Raw genomic sequence first — 20,747 nt, forward strand, 5'->3', positions numbered from 1 at the left:
GAAATATGAGAACTCCTTCAGACGACGGCATACATTCCTTCGTTAAGGGGGAGATAAAAGCTTAAGTAATAGTTTGGAGGATTCCTCAACTAAGGGGGAGAAATAGCAGGGAGGAAGAAAAAGATCCTACATGTACACTACACCACACCATTGTTGTTTGTAACTACGGATCCTATTGTACGGGAGAGGTGGTAAACACAAGGTGATTTTCTAGTAAGGGAAGAAGCTGTTTTCAAAAGGGGAGTACCATTGGTTTTTATCTGCGGATCCTATTGTACGGGAGAGGTGGTAAACGAAGGTGATCTTCTTTAATCAGTTGATTCTCATAGGGGGAGAAGCAAGAGAGATATGGGCTTCTCAACAGGAAATGTGGTTGTACAAATGAAGATGGAACTACTTAAAGATATGTTCAGTCTAGAGGAACATCTACTTGGAATCTGGAAAATGTTAAATCTAGTCCAGAACTTTTCTACTATTTACTTTGCATTTCTTTTTATATCTTTTTCTTATTTGTTAGTTGAGTTATCCTCTAGGTATTTGTGTGTTATTGTCTAACAAACAAATAGGGGGAGATTGTAAGTCATATGTCATAGCCTATTTGTATATTCGAGGATTCAACTCAACTCAAATAAGAATGTAATAAGTAAATAGTGGATCTACTGTCAGAGAGATCTCGCAAAGTAATATCTATCAAAGGATTCAGAAACAAGGTTCATCTACAGACTTGATGAGTTAATTCACTGGAAGAAGTTCAAGAAGTTGATCATGCCTCAGTGATATAAATCAAGATCGTGGATTTAATCAAGTGACAGAGATCTCGTCAGAGTATCATTAATTACAAGGATTTAATCTGAAGAAAATCAAAGTGTCAAAGTCAAGACATGAAGAAACGTCACGGAAGTTAGTCACTCATGAACCAGACAGTACATCGAGTGTCAACATTAAAGTGGTGGAATTGATTCATAATTTTCAGTGATTTTCAGAAGATCTGCAGAAGGATGGGTGCTGTTGAAGACTAGAATTAATTCTCTATTAATTAATTAAGTCATCTAATTTAATTAAGAAAATAAATTATATCTGCGAAGAATAATTTATTTATTAATTGAATTAATTGATTAATTAATTCTGAATTAATTTTAGGAATTTTCAGAATTTAAATTGGATTAAAATCTGTATTAAATCAGCAAGACAATTGAAAATGAACTAGCATGACAATCAGGATTGTCATACCGATTGTCATGCTAGGCCATTTTCAATAGTCTCACCGAAAGTTACACTAGGAGAAGGATTGTCTTGCTAGTTCATTCTGATTGTCATGCTAGTTCATTCAGATTGTCTTGCTAGTTCAATCCATTGTCCTACCGAAAGTCTTGCCAGCTATAGGATTGTCATGCCAATTCAATTCTATTCGGTTGTTGATTAAAAAGAAGCAGAGAAGTAGCAACTCAATAATACAGAACACAGAAGTCAAGAACAAAGCAGAAAAGAAAAACAAGAAGAAATATTTCATCTTTTCATCTGCATACTTCAAGATTAAATTTCTAGATTGTAAAGTTAAATCCAATCCACTAGAAATCTTTATCTTGCTCTTGTGTAACAATCTAGCGGATCAAAATCCCTAGAACTTAATCTCAAATCGCGTTTAGCATTTGATTCTAATTATTTCAAAAATAGAAAAAAGTTCATGTCGAATTTATTCTAAATTTGTGATAATTAATTTGAGATTAATTCCTTGTAATCGATACAGTTGTTGTAACACCTTTCAAGTTTAATAATATTCTTATTTAACTTGAATTTTGTTTCATATTTTTTATTCCGCATTTAATTCGATTATTCGGTACTGTTTGTATTCAACCCCCCCTTCTACAAACACATTGGGACCTAACAATATTAATGGTCAAGTTAGGCCAATGTGTGCCTTGGATCCAGTATTTAGAGCAGTGCTGTGTGCTTTGCTCGGGGTTAGTACGTGACTGATCAGCAGCCTAACCTTGGTTTTTAAAATAAAAATATAATATCCAATTCTAAATTATAATTCCTTGTTCACTTGATATCATAACCCTTTCCACTTGATGATCATTATTCTCAGTCTTGTCATTGAGACTTGCTATGCTAGTTAGCTCATTTGTGCAATGTTGTTTATGTTCTTTTCCAGTTAAGAAGGAAACGGTTGGTAGCGAGGATCCTCAGTCCAGCACGAGAGCTAGGGGTTCAAGTTGATTGAGTTAAGCTAGTAGGCATCTTTTGAGATAATTTAATTTGTAAAAGTTTGTAATAATGTTTAATACTTAGTTCTGAGTTTGAATAGTTGGGATTTGAACGGTTTGTAATATAAGTGTGTGTCTCGCTTGTGTACATACTTTAACCTATTGCGGTCCGTGGTAGTTGGTAAGTAGGGTCACTGCATATTATTATTTTTATCTTTATTATTGTGATAAGAAGGTTATAAATAAGGTGTGTGTGTGTGGACCCCAAACTTCTGACCCGGGTTTAGAGGGCGCCACAAGAATGCTCAGGCAAGTTTTCTACCCGTATTACTGTTGTTGTGATGATATATATATGCGTTATCTTGAGATAATTTATTGTTAGAAAATATTGCGATATATTGTTGCATGTATATTTTGGGAAGCATGTTGAAACAATGCATGTTTTGAAATCGTGATATTTCATTATCAAATATAATTGCTTTAAAGTAGAGCTTACGAACTGCATAATACCTATGCTCTAGATAAGTAGTATTTGTGTATACCCTTAGTATAGGGGACCCAAAGTTGAACATTTTTCTAAATCGGGAGGCGATGTTCCCCAGTATATTATAAATATAGTTCTTTATAACTAATAATCGAATGAGGTATATTCGATAGTTTTGAATAATAATCAAACATTATTTTTGATTATTCAAATAAAGATTTTACTTTTGTATAAGTATATCTTTTGTTAATTATTATTCATTTTAATTATTAGTTTTAAAACTTTTACTTCATTTATTTATATAAAATCTATTCTTTATGGAATATTATTTAAAGAATAATATTCAGATATTCTTCTAATATTTTGGAATTGATTTATTTTATTATATCACCCTTATCCCAAACATTTTCAAAAATGATTTCAAGTCTTCAAAATGATCTCAAAAGTATAGAGCGGATCTCAAACCCAGTTTCAAATTTAATCTTTCCTTTCAGGGGAGATTTAAATACTCTCTATAAATGTAAGAGATCCAGCTCATTGATGTATTTCATTTTCGCAACAAGGTTGCTGAATTGATAAAGAAAGTTTTGGTTACTTGCCCACATTCGGGAAGTAGTTGTATATATAATATTGTAACTATCAATGAGCTATTATACGCTCAGGGAATGCTGATTAATTTCGGATTCCAAATATAAGGATAGGGTTCTTCAAGGAATTGGAATGTTCTACCACCTTGTGTGCCAGAGTAAGTGTAAGAGGATGTGGGACAGTCCATCAAAGTGTAGGAGGCTGTGGGAGAGTCCAACATAATGCCCTCATGTGGCCAGTGTGATAAATCAAAAGGAATTCATCCTTTTACTAGTAGAGAATTATAGATAGTGATACATTGCCTGATCAGCAAAGCTATCACGTTATTCCAGTGGTTTCCTTCTTCCAAATGTATTTGAACAAAACCTTGTGTTTACTTTCACACAGAGGTTCAAAAGAGTTTCTTCTCAAAATGAGTTATATACAAGTCTTACCTTGTAACTTCATCGATATATGATGAACTTTTGAAAATAATTATACTTTGAACAATGGTAGTTCAAGTAGTTTTCGGAAAATATATAAGTATATTGGAGTATTTTGTAACTTCATCATTATACTTATATCTAATAAATGATTATCTAATGCATAAAAAGATTTTCAGAAAGTTATCAATAAAGATACTTGCACTATTGAACAAACTATATATTTTTTGAAAGTATATATATATATTGAATATTTTGCGACTTCGTCGCGTTGAGATATCAAACTTGGTTCAATATTTTGCTTGACCAAGACTTTCATAAATACTATGAGAATGCTCATATATTATTAATCATAATATACGTGTTATTTTGTTGAGTTGTTTTGCTCACCCTTGCTTTAATTCTTCATCACACAACAACAACTAGACAAGATGAACAGGACGAAGCTCCCAATTTGCGAACGGATAAGAAACGTTCCGTAGTTTCCGGTAGGCGTTAATGCCGCTATGGTCGAGGTAGGAGCTACCAATAGGATAGAATTTTAACTTTTGATGTACCAGACTTATGTATATCTATTAATTGTTATAATGGAAAAGAATATGTAAATTTATTCAAAAACCCATTTAAGGTGTAATAACTTATAATTTTTGCATAATATGACTTGTACTATTTTCGGTTTCTTCTCTGAGGCTATAATGTGTGGTGTGTGTGTGTGTATTGTGGGTTCAGTATGCAATAGTTAGTTATTGATTCAATATTAACTATTGATTAATGGAAATGGAACTCGTGACAGATCCCCGACCCCGAATTTGGGGGTGTTACACTGGGCTTCTACCTCATTCTTCATCATGGTTGATTAAATTAGCTTCAAGATATTTAAACCTTATATTTCTTGAAGGCTTGCTCTGATACCACATGTTAATCACTAACAATCAACTAGGTTAATTTGTACAAGGGGGTTGCATGCAAATTAAAATTTTCGCAATAATTTGTATTTCAGAAATAAAAAATGAACACAGATATTTAAAATTTTTATGTGTTTTTTTCGACTTGCCACTTGAGGTTTATATTGAAGAAATAATCTGATATAATTACAATGTAGTCTCACAGTTAAAAGTTATAGTGTCTCACTCAGAGCAGAATTTTTCTTTATACTCTCAAGAATGTAAACCTATTTCTTCAGTAAAACATCTACTTCTACTTGGATTATAAATCACCAAGTTACAATGCTTTCGACACAATACATAACATAGTCTTCGAGGTCGAGCAAGATTGCTTAGTCATTCTCTTTTCCGTGAGGCTTAACAAATGAGGCTAGATCCTATCTTGATATATTGTTTTGAATATCCCCCTAATTTGTCATGCATGGAAATGGAATATTTCTTCTTCTTCTTCAGAATCCAAGATGACATGCAAAATTTTTCTTGGCTTTCATTTTTCAAAATAAGATCTTCTATCAACCCATTTTGCAAAGTTTGATGGGCAACTCCTTCAACAGCTATCCTTAGGATGGCTAGCCGTTGAAGGCTATAATTTGTCTCAACATAATTATGCAATGTGATTTGCTTATCATCAGGATTTAGGCTTAAAACATAACACGTGTCCATTTTGGTTTTGATTTCGGAGGCAACTTAGGTACATTCTGAGCTTGAGGTCGGGCATCCCCGTCCTCTTGGGCAACACAATATGGAGCATGATCATGAGAAGTGTGGTTATGATGTCCAAAGCCATTATTTTTATGCTTCTTGTCCTTGTGATGATTGTTGAACTCTTTAGGAGTGTGTTGATCACCTTATACTTTATAGTACTCTCTTTCTCCTGTAAGCCTCATTGCTCGAAGAGCATTATCTCTGGTGATGTATTCAGATGCCATTGTATTGAATTTGTTAAGTATTTGGGGTCTTTGTGGATCAGATCAAGAACATAGTCTTTGTATATATAAGAGTCTAGACCCCGTCTAAATGCACTAATGGATACTCTTTCTTTGAAGCAGAGGATGTAATCGTTAAGGCTTTCTCCTTTATTCTGAATAATTCCTTGAAGCGAGATAGTGTGAATGTCATGCAGGAAATTGACGCGGAACCTATGGGAAGAAACAACTCTGAATTCCATCCAAGTGTCAATACTTTATGGAGTTAGTAATGAGAACCACTCTTGAGCATGCCCTTCAAGAGTGGAGGTGAATAGTCGATACTTAGTTAATTCATTATAATCATGAAACGCCATCTGCTGATGAAGAAATTGTATATGATAGGCCGAGTTCTTATCCCTATTATAGAATTTCAGTTGGGGAAACTTTGCCTTCTTGTCTTGGGGTTGTGCTTCCGGTCTCAATGTGAACGAAGACTCAATTATTTCATAGTCAATGTCTCCGTCAACTTTTTAATGGAGTTGGTTGGGTTGTATTTAAAAGTGGGTGTTTTGCTTCGCGAGTTGTTTGGCTGTGAGTCCACCTCTTGTATCATGAATTTGCTTTTGAAGGGGTAGTTATAAGTTCATTGCATCTTTAAAGGATAGGACCTCTCGGGGGACTCAGTTGCATGTTTCTTGGTTTCTTGGATTCCGTACATCTTTTTTTATGATGGTCCTCAAGTTGGTGTCTCAAGTTGTGCTCACGGTTTCTCCTACAATGGGGCCATATTGCATCTCAATGATGGTCATCATTGTTCTTTGAGTGATACGGATCGCACGAGGATCCGAGACAACTGTAGATGTTTTACCTTGATCTTTGTGGCATGGGAGGGGTGTGACGGTGCCTTGAGTTCTCTTCAGATTCATCTTCATTTGGATTGACGTGATGCTATGTGACTGGGGCCAGTTATACCATAGACTGGAGGAAGGCAATGAGAGCATCATTTTATTGAGCTCTCATTTGTTGGACTTATTTATGTGTCAATTGTTGCGAGTTCAAGGCCACGGGTGCATCCGAAGCTACTAGAGCAATGACGGGTTGAACTTGCTCCGGTTGGTGTTGTCTCACCATGCGAACCGCGGGCCTTCTTTCTTGGACTCGATCTGTTCGACCAGCTTGAACCTTCAGTTTTTTATTGATCATATTTCTAATATATTCAGGGTCATATGCGAGCATCATTGAGGGTTGAGTCAGTGTCCGTATTATGAACTCGGACATAGTTATGGTGACTAGGGTCACCAATCTCCTGAACGACAGGGACTTGTTGAGTAGAACTGCGTGTTACAGGTCTAATGTTAAATTGATCCATATATTAGCTTGTAGAGTGTTGATGGGTGATTTTGTTCTCAGATTAGAAGGGCAGGTAAGATGATGGTTTGGCGAGCGTGCGGAAATCCCCTCCTTCTAGCGCCAAATGAGAAGTTATTCTACCGTCGGGCTCTATTTCCTTAGTACTATATGCTAGAATAAATGTATGATGGGCTTATTGGGCTTGTTCATCAGCTTGACATTTTTGATCTTGTTGACCTTGCTGAAGTGTATATTGGACTTTTCGACCTCGTTGACCTTGTCAACCTTATTTATCTTGTCACCTCCGAGCTCCTGAAACAGAAATGCTCGCGGGGGTTATGACCCCGTAAGCACCTCCGGCGTGAGAATAGGTATCCGGTAAGAGAGAGTCATATTATAAGTATATAATTTATTTATTTCTATGGAAATAAAGTAGAGAGAAGGTATAACAAACTTATCAGAAATTGAATGAAGTGGAATTATAATGAATTTGGGAACCCTGGTGACTATGGGGTATATATAGGCATATGTCATGTGCAATGCATATGACATCTTGTCCATGTTGGGGGACAAGAGCGACAAATCAGGATCTTGATCGAGGTCAATGTCAACCTTGTGTCATTTATATTTATCTCGATATCCAGATCATGTGATTGTATTAGTTTTGCTCCGGTTGTTAACATCTTGTCTCGTTCCGCTTTGTCGTACACATTGTCTTGTCCCTTTCTATTTTGTCTTGCATATACATGTCCCCATTTTATGGACCTTGTTTGCTCTATGGACCTTGTATGCGATGTGGACCTTGTATGTGATGTGGACCTTCCAGGCCTTGTTTACGACTTGCGCTTGATAATTGTTTGTAAGGTAGGTTTTTTACAAATCACATATTATCTGGTTTGTAAAAGAATTAAGACCGTTTACATAAAATAATAAAAATATATTTATATTATATTTTTATGCCTTAATACAAAGTACTAAATCGAATATTGTACAAACGACCAAACTTTTAATATTTCTGGTATTATAATATAATAATAACTCTATTAAAATAGGTTTTGAAGTAATTAGGTATTAGTTAAATATAATAGTAATACATAATTTATTTATAATAAGTTTGTAAAAAAGTTAGTCCCATGTACATAAGTTTATAAATATGTGTTTATATTATTTTTTGGGCGTAAATACTAAAACTAAGTACTAAAACTAGAAAATTATACCGACTAACCAAAATTTTAATATTTCTACGATTATAATATAGCTTCATTAGGTTATGCTTTTAAATAAGTAGGGTGAGTCAAGTTACATAGTTATATGTGTGATTATATATAATAAGTTAGTAAAAGAGTTAGCCCTATATAGGTAAGATTGTAAAAATGTGTTTATATTATATTTAGGGCTTATTTACTAAAACTAAGTAATAAAGCCCGAGTATTGTACTATCCGACCAAATTTTAAACATTTTGGCTATTGTGTTATAGTATAGATAATATAGATTTCATGCCAAAAAGTTGAGAACGGGAGGCTCATACTCGAATATAAAAGAATGTGGTATGACCAACAATTTTATTTATATACATGATTAACAAAGCGACATCAAACATACATGCATTATGTCCTTTAAACTAAGTATCTCATAATGGGCCAAGGATTTCTATAAATGTAAATAACTTGTAATTTTACTTTATAAGAATATTGCGTTATGCAAGTACTTCTAACTTTCTTTTTAACACACCAACAAATAACGAATCTTGAACTAATAATTTAAATCTAAACTCCATTAATTAAAGTGCACTAAAGTTCAATAAACTTTTTAACTTCCCAAAAATTCAATAACTTGCACTCCTTGAATTATAATACAACTAAATTGTCCAACCACGCCAACAAACTCTAACAGATATCTAAGAAAAAGACCAAACTCCTCAAAGTCTGTAACTCGCAGTCTTCCCCATAAGTAGCTCACTTATTAATGATAACATGTTGGAGAAAAATAAAGAGAACAAAGGACCGACAGTGAGCATAACTGATAAACTATATACATACTTCTACACATAATCATACACTTACGGGTAATACTCAAAATAAATTACTAACATGGGAGATAATTTTACACGCACATGATGTCCTACATTTTCGAAATTCCAGAAATATGTAGTGATCAAAACTTACAAGGATTTTCAAATGCTACCCAAAAAGGGTATATCATAAACACACTAGATATCGCTATACGTGTCCCACAACTTTGGTGGCACACCCATAAAATTTAAGTACACTGCATCAGAGGTGCTAAACACGAGATTATTTTCTCATGGCGGATGTTTTCCAAATTCCCAAATCATATATACATCATTAATAACTCTAAACATATAAGAAAATGTTACACACTCAAATATCTTACATCTTAAAAATTATATATAAAAATTCCAGAAATAACCAGAAAATATACTTATCCAATATCATCAAAACCAAATATCGTACAATATCGCTAATTATTGACGAAATAAAATATGATCTGTAACACCCTCCAAATCCAGGGTATAGATCTGGGGTATTACGAACACTAAGTACCTTACTGAACCTGTACAATTATAATATAAATATATAATTACCCCTTACTACTACTACTCAGGATCTTTTCAAGGTTAAGGTTTGAAAACAAGAATAACACACCAACTTTATTACAATAATTCTAAATAAACTGTCTTACAAACTCCCTTTATTACAAACCAGTATTCTATTCAAATTTTAAACTAAACATCTCTTGTTCAAATTACAACTACACATATCCTGTTACACCTGCTCTGAAATCTCAAAACTCTCTTCTGGGATAGGGACAAACACTCTTGGAATTAGAGGGTCCCGCAGCTTGACTCGCTTCTTGACTACTCGGGTTCGGATGGATTTCATTCTCAACCTTAATTGAAAAACAAGGTGAACAACAATAATATGGGTGAGCCAAAATTGCCCAACAAGCCTTCAACAATATATATAGTGTAAAGAGAGAAACATAAATGAACCGTTAATCTGCTGGTTTGAACAACCATCTGTTTCTGTAAGGGACAGTGAATGCCATTACTGGCGAGTACCAAATGAACGAGATTGGACACAAGAACCAATATATGCACTATAACCTACTGATCAGTCAGGATACAGCGCGGATCTATACCCAACTGTATAGACCCCACCAACATATAGGGTACCCAGGAACTATGGCCTAATTGTAACAACCCAAATTCGGGATCAAGATTTGGTGTCACTAAACAATTTTTACATTAATTAAAAGAATATTCAATTAACCCCTTGAATCCGGATCGTTAACAGGTTTTGGTATGAAACAAGAATCTAAGAATCTAACCTTCTACAATTCACAACAACTATAATACGAGTGTAAATACCTTTATGCTAACGTCCTTGTCATATTTTTCTAACATCTTCATCCTCTCGTAGCGGAGATTTCTCTAAATTCTGCTGTCTAACGAAAGCTATTCACTTCTATCCTTATCTGCTTCTGAAAGAAATAAGAATTTACAAAGCACGAGTGAGCCAAAAATGCCCAGCATGTATATAATTTAAATTTCAATCTTTAATTTCAAAGGAAAATTTCCTGACAAAATCTTTAGACAATTTTAAAAAATTCTATTTAATTGAGTGAGTTGAGCGAATAAATGTTGGCTATCACCAGCCTTTAATTATAAATCCAAAAGTGACAAGCGATTCCCCGATTCATCTCCTGAATCAGGGTTTTGTCCGGTTTTGAAATCATAAACTTTTCGAGAGAGAGAATGTCGTTACTGGCGATCAATAATAAAATAGATTGGACACTAGTTCGCACCTATATCCTACTGATCAGCCAGGATACAGTGCAGATCAATACCTACCTGTATCGATCCAGTCGGGTACCCAGGCTCTACGGCCCATCTCAAGATCCGGTTATATCCCTGTCCTTAGGATTAAGAACACTTAATCCCACACATCACTATCCAGCCCGTGGAGTATTTTGATGTCAAATCATTTTGAATTCAAAAAATCCCAATTCAGGGTTCGCAAATAACCCGAAAGAATGCGTATTTGCTTAAGAGAGCAATCGATAATATAGGAACAATAATGAAAAGAACATGCATAACAAGAGTAATGGCAGCAAAATATAAAACATTTAACTATTCTGAACTTAGAATAGGAACAAAGAAATAATTGCAGTATTTTAAAAGAAAGTTCAGGAATACTTGCCTCGATAAGCTTTAGCCACTATTATCGGTTGACTTTTGGATTGCCTTGAACATTTGTCTTTATAGTCAGACCACTATTCTATTCCGGCTACGATCCCAACGCTCAGGTCCTTCGATTGGAACTTTACTGAGCTCAAAGTCTAACCACTATATCACTCTACAGGGTTGAAATACCCTAATTCAGATAATCGTTTCGCTTAATATAACACCACTATCCTATTCTACCCATACGATTTCATAATCCAACTTATATTTATATGTATTATTAAAATACACATAGCAATTATGGTTCATATCTTCGAAACTCGGTTCGGTGTTTGTTTTCGGAAAGTACGTATATTCGTTGTTTTGAAAATAGTAGGGTGATTATAAAATATTTTGTCACAGCACATAACTAAATTCGTATAATATAATTATATACTTTCGTTTGACATCTCCGATAATTATAGGTTACATTCCCGTATTTTCGGAATTAATTTCCTGAAAATCGGGCAACGTCTCCTTTATTTATCGGCCTACCTGTCGAGTCAATCAACGTCAAAACATAACAATAATCGTAATGCAATCCAATCCACAATCCAATATACCAATCCCATCCACCAACACAATTCACTTTATTAATTATTATTATTCATTTTTATTTTGAAATTTATTTTATACAAATTTTATTTATTTATGATTTAGGACTTAAAATTAATCATCATTGTCCACCGTTAACTCATCGAAAGTCATTGCTCACAGCGGCAAAATTTGTCGGTGCCCGAACAATTCCGAGTTTCCAAACAAATTTCACCGATACGTTTTTGGTACAATCAAAATTCAGAAATTCGAAATTCACAGGAGTTCTTCGAATTACAAAATCACAGAACCATTTGAACCCAAAAATAAGGCTCGAATTAAATCATAACAAGCACAACCGAGACGAACAGCAGCAACCGGAAAAAAAGAAGCCGGAAGTTACAAACAGAAAAGGACATAGACGGCAACACAGAACAGGCACGCAACTCCGGCCGCCTTTCCGGAAAAAGCCCGGTGGCAACAAGAATCGAACAACACCAACCAAAATTGAAGCAACAGGAATCGATAACACACACATGTATATACTTACGTATATATATAAGCAGGCAAGAACAGGAAGGAGCGAACCACGCCGCCTCCCACCGGAATTACACGGCTGCGGCGGCCAGAACACGGGGGAAAACAACCGAAAGGAGGGGGAAAGAAAAGAAAAAGAAAGAAGAAGCAAGGGGAGGAGGGAATCGGGAGAAATTGGGGGATGAGAGATTATGAGAGACAACAGAGATTGAGCAAGAGAGACGAAGGCGGTGGTGATTGGCCCCGTGTATATATATGTGTGGTGTTTTTATCATTTTTTTTCTCATCATTTTTGTAGCGAAATTTATAATCTAATAAACTGAATTATAACTAAAATTATTCCAAAAGATAACTAAACAAATATTAAAATTCTCGAACTAATTAAAAGCTAAAATTATAAAATTTTCATAATTTTTAAATTTTAGAGATACTCCGAAGCAATTAAGATATGATCCGCGTACTTTTAAAATGTTTTTGAAATGCAAAACATATTCGTAATTTATGATTTAACGAAAAAATATGCGGGTAAATTTAATCTGAAACATTTCTGAAAAATTTTAAAATTCTTGAAATATTCCAAACTTAATAAAGTAAAATTTTCGTGATTTTTGAAGCATTCTGGAATTAAATACTGATTTTATAATTAAATGCAATCATAAAATCATTTAGAGATAAATAATCAATAAAATATTAATTTCCTAATTTTATAAACTCCTAAAAATTATAAATAAAATGATAAAGAAACAAAAATAATTTTTGATATCTATTTAACATTTATAAGAATAAATATTCAATAAAATCATTTTAAGAACAAAATAATGCCATACAGTTCAATAATTATTTATACAAATAAGATTCGTATCCAACAATTACCCAAAATTAACAATAAGGTAACACACAGCTAACAGAACCATCACGTATTTCATTTATTTAATAATTCGATAATTATATTTACATATCGGATCTGAAAATAGGTTACTTAGCCACTAAGTAACTATATTACGATGCAATTTTAATACCGAACTTAAATAATTATCAAGATAGAGCTTCTTATAAAACACTTTATATGAAAATAAGATAATAATATCTCGCCTTTTGGGAATGCGGATTTTTATCGATCAATAAAATGATTAGCGTATCGAAAATTTCACGTCGGGACTCGTACAGGTCAAACCGTACCCCGGATTGAAAAAGTCAAAACATGAAAAGTGTTCAGAATTATTAGATTAGGTTAGGAAGGAGTTTTCAGAAGAGTTTCGGGTTGTAAAAACGCAAAAAAGGCTGAAGTGGGACGATTTCTGTTTCTAAAAAATAATTTTATAATTACGTAAAAATAATCATTATTAATTCTATTAATCCTTATAAAATCATTTAATGATCCAAAAATTACCAGAAAAATACCAAGACTATCTATATTTTATCCTGGATAATTAATAATTAAAATATCTAAATTTTATCAGAAATAAACATCCAAATGTTATTATCCATTATCAAATAATTCCCCAAAATTCACATAAAAATCACATAATAATTATTTATTGATAAAAATAATTACATAGTATTTCCCGGACGTTACACTAATAATCAAGGGTCCTAGTCGTACACGGCTCGTTTCGTAACCATCCAGTCCATAGCTTAGCATCCGGAACAATCGGTATGATTTCGATGTATCCCAACATCGGAATATGAATATAGGATTCAATGATTTAAGAGAAATCAAGAATCGAAATGAAATATAAATAAAAGAGCAATAATTATGTATCAGTGTTTGTGAACAAGATATACCAAGGTGTAGCTGTCATGAAGAGTTGGAAGCAATTCACTATTCTGAACTCAGAATAGGGGAAAAACTTGTCTGGTATATGTCTTGCCTCGGGTAGCTCACAACTTCCTATCTCCGTCTTGATTCACCTCACTGGTGCTAAAAATATCAAGGAAATATACTTGTTTAGTCAACTTACATCGTTCGCGTATCTCAGATTGATACCATGTAGCCCTTTTCATCTACCCATATCATTTTATCCGACTCGTACATAATTATCTAACACATAGAGTTCACATAATCACGTAAATCACATAGCACATAAGGCACATTATTAAATTTAAATTTATAGTTATTTTTAGAATCAATACTAGACCTATATTCGTATTACCAAACACTATCTGACTCGATTCCTAATTTTTCGGGATTTATTGGACTCGTTTTTATCCATAATAGGTTTTATAAACAAATAATTAACATAAGCTGACTTGCTCTCAAAAGAATCATGATTTATAAGTATTTTTAATGGAATCGGGTCATTTTTCTGAGTCTAAGGGTCTTCGTTTCACTTAAATCAGATAGACGGTTTAATTATTACGCAATAAACAAAATTTAATCAATTATTAATTACTTATAATTAATTAATCATAATTAATTAAACCTTAATTATATTTTTAAATAATTAACTAAGAATTATCATATTTTAAAATAATTATTCCCTAATTTTTGGAATTAATTACAATTAATTACAAATTATCTAGTTAAATTAATTACTTATAATTAATTAATCGATACGTATTAATATTACGTAATCTGAACATACGTAAATAAATAAATCGATACTCGCATTCCAAATTCCTAAAATTTGAAACGCAACTCGAATTATTACAAGTCACTCGCTTGAATCGATCATTTATCGAACAGTTAATCGATTTAATTAATTAATCTCAATTATTGAATAATTAATTAAATAATCAATAATAAATAATTAAGTAAATAAATAGATAAATAAATAAATAAATAAATACATTTTCGAATTTTTAAATTAATTAATTAATTTAGAATTTTTTACAAAATAATTAAGATTTTTAATCTAATTATTATTTGATTTTTCTAATTATTAAAATTAATTTTCTATTTTTATAAAAATAGAAATTAATTAGAAAATCCAAAAACACCTTCCTGGAAATCAGTATGGGGGTTTTTGGATCGAAACTGGGTCAACCACCGGGTAAAAACCGGGTCGACTCTGGATCTTCAAGAAAAAACCTGGTCGCCGACCGGTTCTAAAACCCGGCGCCGAACCCAGGTTTCGGCAACGAAATCCGGCAGGAAAACTCGTGTTTCCTGGCTTGCTTTCTCAGCATTTTCTTTCCTCAACAACACAGGACCACTCCTCTTCCATCCTCGTCGTTGTTGAAGCCGGAGAAACCAAGAAACGCCGCTGATAGCGGCGGTTTCGGGCGAGCACGAAATCGAAGCCAACATCGACGGAATCGGCATGAATCGACTCCAAACACGACGATCTAATTACTTATAGCAACATAAACATCAAACAATCAACGGATTTCAAAACCCAAATTTGAACATTAAACCCGAAATATCGACTTTAAAATTAATTAATGAAACGATAAAACTGTTTACAGAATCATGTAGAGAATTCAAAGAGCTTCACAACGAGTACTTACATGATCAGTTTGGTGTACAGAATGACGTTCAATCTTCGATTTGATTCCAAGAACTCCAAACCTTAATTTCAGAGAATTGGGGATTTTCTTGAATTTTCTGAATTTTTTATGATTAATTAATAATTAATTAGTAAATAATTAGCTATTTATACTAGTAAAAATAATACCCCTAAATAAAATTAAGACCCTAATTATACATCTAATAAAATTAATTGACCCCAATTTTTATAATTTTTGGGTATTGAATATGAATTTTTAATTATTTAATAAATACAAAATATATGCCAAAAATTCCCAAAAATTGTGAATAATACAAAAATACAATGAAAAATGATGTTTGATAATTTCATGATCCTACAAAAATAAAAATGTGATTTTTATGGGGTTTTTAACACACAAAGGGGCCCGGAAAAGTCATTTTTCGCGAAACAAGAAAATTTGTAAAACGTCTAGGTGTTTAGAATATCGATATGGTATAGGCCATACTTGGAAAAATAGGGCCAATGATTTTGTTTGAAGTATTGGCTTTTAAAATACTGTTTGGGTTGTACAAATTTTGATATAAAATATATAACTTATAACAAAACATTCGATAAATACCCGAAACATATTCTGATCGAAACAGATAACACGTAGCACATAGCAGCTAGGGTCTTATGACTCAACACACTTACTGACATAATAATACACATAAATCATCTTTATTAAGATTTCTCGGTCGTTACATTCCCCCCCCCCCTTATTAGGGTTCTGTCCTCAGAATCACGCTATGAAAATAACTGAGGATATTTTTCTAACATATCACTTCAAGCTCCCAGGTTGACTCTTCAACCATGGGACTTCTCCATAAGACTCTTACTAATGGTACAAACTTATTTCTCAACACTCTCTCTTGTCGATCTAAAATTCTTACTGGTTGTTCTATATATGACAAATCAGCTTGAAGCTCTATCGGCTCATATTCTATTTCATGCCTTGTATCAGGATTATACTTCTTAAGCATTGACACATGAAGCACATTATGGATATGCTGCATATGGGGTGGTAAGGCTAACTCATATGCAACCTTTCCAATTTTTTTCAAAATTTCAAATGGACCGACGTATCGAGGCTTTAACTTGCCCTTGTTGCCAAACCTAGTCAATCCTTTCCATGGTGATATCTTTAGAAATACATTTTTTCCTTCTTGATAGTCCACATCTTTCCTAGCCGGGTCTGCATATTATGTTCTGCATCTTTCCATAGTGATTTTGTGCTGCTTCGAGTCACTTTTGGATAAGCTCTACCTTTTCTTTGGTCTGCTGTATCAGTTCTGGACCTAAAATTTTACGTTCTCCAACTTCATCCCAACATGTAGGTAATCTACACTTTCTTCCATATAAGGCTTCGTAAGGTGGCATTCCAATGCTCGCATGATATCTGTTGTTGTAAGAGAATTCCACTAGCGATAAATGTTCGTCCCAACTACCTTCAAAGTCTGTTGCACATACACGTAGAATATCTTCAATTGTCTGAATAGTCCTTTCGCTTTGCCCGTCCGTCTGTGGATGACAAGCAGTGCTCATGTTAAGTTTGGTACCAAGGCATTCCTAAAATTGTCTCCAAAATCTTGAATTAAATCCTGGATCTCGATTGGATACAATGGATACAGGAACTCCATGGTGCATCACAATTTCCTTGAGATATAGGTGTACTAACTTGTCAAGCGAAAACCTTTCGTTGATTGGAAGTAAATGTGCTGACTTCATTAACCAGTCAATGATAACCGAAATTGCATCATGGTTTTCTCTAGTTCTCGGAAGTCCTACTACGAAATCCATTGCTAAGTGCTCCCATTTCCATTCTGGAATGTCCAGTGGTTGTAGTAATCCGCTCGGACGTTGATGTTCAGCTTTGACTCGTTTGCACGTATAACATTTACAGACCCATTCCGCTATCTCTTTCTTCATGTCTGGACACCAAAAGTTTTCCTTCAAATCTCTGTACATTTTAGTGCTTCCGGGATGAATTGAATATCTTGAGCTGTGAGCGTCTTGCAAAATTTCTTCCTTCAATTCCGGTACATTAGATATCCAGATTCTCGAAGTAAATCGAAAAATTCCCTTGTCATCTTTCTGGCTGGTAATTTCTTCTCCTGTCAAATTGTCAATTTCATGTTTCATTATTTCTTTTTGACACCTTCCTAACTTTTCCAATAATTCTGGCTGAAATGTCATTGCGTAGTTTATTTCAGTGGAGCTTTCTGGAATATGAACTTCAATTTCCATTTTATTGAATTCCCTGACCAATTCTTCTGAGGATGTTAACAGATTTAACTTTCCTTTCGACTTAGCGTATCTGCTACAACATTTGTTTTACCTGAATGATAGTTGATTGATATGTCGTAGTCTTTGATTAGCTCTAGCCAACGTTATTGTCTCATGTTGAGTTCTTTTTGCGTGAAAATATACTTCAGGCTCCTATGATCCGTGTAGATTTCACATTTCTTGCCATGAAGATAATGTCTCCAGAGTTTTAGTGTAAATATAATAGCTGCTAGTTACAGATCATGCATCAGATATTTTTATTCATGAGGCTTTAGTTGTCTAGAAGCATATATGATTACATTGTCGTGCTGCATTAGCACACATCCAAGTCATTGATAGGAGGCGTCGCTGTAAATGACAAAGTCTCCTTGATCATCAGGTAACACAAGTACAGGTGTGGTTACTACTCGATTCTTCAATTCTTGAAAAATCTCTTCACATTTTTCATTCCATTCAAAATTTTCATTCTTCCGAGTCAACTTGGTCAATGGCGTGGCTATCTTTGCAAAGTCTTCAAAAAAAATTCTGTAATAACCAACTAATCCCAAGAAACATCTAACTTCCATCGGAGTCTTTGGTCTTTCCCAATTTAAAATAACTTCAATATTTGTTGGGTCGAATTGAATTCCCTCAACACTAATTATATGACCTAGAAATTGCACTTCCTCTAACCAGAATTCGCATTTCAAAAATTTCGCATAGAACTGCTCTTTTCTCAATGTCTCCAAAGTGATTCCCAGGTGCTCTGCATGCTCTTCTTCAGTCTTTAAGTATATCAAGACGTTATCAATAAATACAATGATAAATTTATCCAAATACTTGTTGAACAGTCTATTCATTAAATCCATGAATGTTGCTGGGGCATTGGTCAGTCTAAACAATCATAAGAAATTCGTAGTGTCTGTATCTCGTTCGAAAAGCTATCTTTGGAATATCTTCTGCCTTGATCTTCAATTGATGATAACCCGATCTTAAATCGAATTTTAAAATCCACGCCGCTCCATTCAGTTGATCAAATAAATCATCGATCCATGGTAAAGGGTATTTGTTCTTGATTATTAACCTGTTCAGCTCACGATAATCAATACATAATCACATATTGCCGTTTTTCTTCTTTACGAACAACACCGGTGCACCTCATGGGGATACACTGGGTCTTATGATTCCTCTATCGAGAAGATCCTGCAACTGCGTTGCTAGCTCTTTCATCTCAATCGGCACCATTCGATACGGAACATTTGAAACTGGTTCAGTTACTGGTGCCAAATCAATGGTGAACTCGATTTCTCGATCCGGAGGTAGTCTTGGAAGTTCATCTGGGAAAACATCGGGAAACTCACAAACCACAGGTATATCTTCGATCTTCGGACTTTCTTCTTCTGTATCCAATACATAGGCTAAATAAGCTTTACATCCTTGATGTAACAATCGTTTCATCTGCATCATCGTTAAAAGTCTCTGCTTCTGTTTCTTGCCTCTAAATGTTACTGTTGTATTTTCCTCGATTTGTAAATTCACCTTTCTATTTGCGCAATCGATCTGAGCATTGTTACTGGCTAACCAATCCATTCCTAAAATAACATCAAATTCTCCTAACTTTAAAGGTATCAAGTCAACTGAGAAATGATATCCCACTATTTCGATATCACATCCTGGACACACTCGATCTACCAAAGTTTGATCATCGTTCCCTAACTTTATAATTAACGTTTCGTCCAACCGTTGAATTTCACAATATAGTTTATGAATAAATTCTTCAGAAATAAAAGATCCCGTGGCTCGAGAATCATCAATACTTGTGCATCTACAGAAATCACAGGAAGCGTACCTGCAACCACGTTGGGACTCTGCACAGTTTCTTTCATCGACATGTTAAAAGTCCTTGCCCTATGTTGATTCGGCTGTGGTGGCGGAGGTAATGCCAAAACTCTTGGAACACTGGCTATCATTGTTACTCCTCTATAGTCCTTAGCGATGTGTCCCTTTCTTTCACACTGGAAACAAGTGACCTCGGTCTTCACTGTTGGGCATTCCCCAGAGTAGTGTCCCTTCTGCTTGCATTTGAAACACGTGATGTTTGGCTTATTACAAATTCCAGTATGCTTCTTCACACATGTTCTGTAGTCAGGTATTGGTGGTCGAATGATTCTTTGTTGATTTGGGGTTGGGAGTCGGTTATACATCCTCTGATTGCCCTGTTCTGACCTTCTGAAATTTACATTTCCCCGGGCTTAAAATCCCGACCTTCTATTAAAACGGTTCTGAAAACTTCCTGGTCCCTTTTCCTTTTGGGATGCTTCACTTTCTCCCTCAATTATCACGGCCTTCTGAACTACGGTTGTATAGGTCATCAGTTCGAACACCGCTGCTCTGCTACGAATCCACGGTTTTAATCCCTGTTGGAATCTCTTAACCCGCTTCTCATCGATATCTACCTGCTCTGGAACAAACCTAGCCAATTTAGTAAACTTGTCTTTATAGTCAGTGACCGAAAAATTTCCCTGCTTCAACTCTAAGAACTTAATTTCCATTTGGTTCTTCATGTAACGAGGAAAATATTTTTCCAGAAAAAGTTTTGTGAATCTGTCCCAAGTTACCACACCTTTGCCTTCTAGTGATTTCTTGGACTCCCACCAGTAATTAGCCTATCCCTTCAAGAAGTAACTAGAAAAATACGTTTTTTGATCTTCTTCCACTTTAACCAACGCAAATGCTTTCTCCATTTCCTTTAACCATACTCTTCCCTTAGTAGGATCCGCTGAACCTTCAG

At 34.3% G+C, this 20,747-nt stretch overlaps 1 protein-coding gene across 1 annotated transcript; it reads right to left on the reverse strand.

Moving 5' to 3' along the window:
* Nucleotides 1–18,306: 18,306 nt before the first annotated feature.
* Nucleotides 18,307–20,520, reverse strand: LOC141665543 (uncharacterized). The gene is made up of 4 exons (XM_074471527.1): nucleotides 20,222–20,520; nucleotides 19,774–20,095; nucleotides 19,127–19,516; nucleotides 18,307–18,741 (listed from the first exon to the last, which is right to left on the reverse strand). The coding sequence occupies exons 1-4, from the start codon at nucleotides 20,518–20,520 to the stop codon at nucleotides 18,307–18,309; spliced, it is 1,446 nt and encodes a 481-aa protein (XP_074327628.1).
* Between the last annotated feature and the right edge of the window lie 227 nt (nucleotides 20,521–20,747).

The sequence above is a fragment of the Apium graveolens genome, chromosome 6 (genome assembly GCF_009905375.1).
Source record: "Apium graveolens cultivar Ventura chromosome 6, ASM990537v1, whole genome shotgun sequence".
NCBI classification, from domain to species: domain Eukaryota; kingdom Viridiplantae; phylum Streptophyta; class Magnoliopsida; order Apiales; family Apiaceae; genus Apium; species Apium graveolens.

Bases quoted from the DNA above. Each gene is read 5' to 3' on its own strand.
- LOC141665543 (XM_074471527.1), bottom strand. From the start codon at position 20,520: ATGAAGAACCAAATGGAAATTAAGTTCTTAGAGTTGAAGCAGGGAAAT. The intron at 20,096-20,221 runs GTCGGGATTTTA...ACCTGACTACAG, and splicing joins CAGAACCGTTTTAATAGAAG to AACATGTGTGAAGAAGCATA. The intron at 18,742-19,126 runs GTATCCCCATGA...ATATACTTAAAG, and splicing joins GAGGAATCATAAGACCCAGT to ACTGAAGAAGAGCATGCAGA.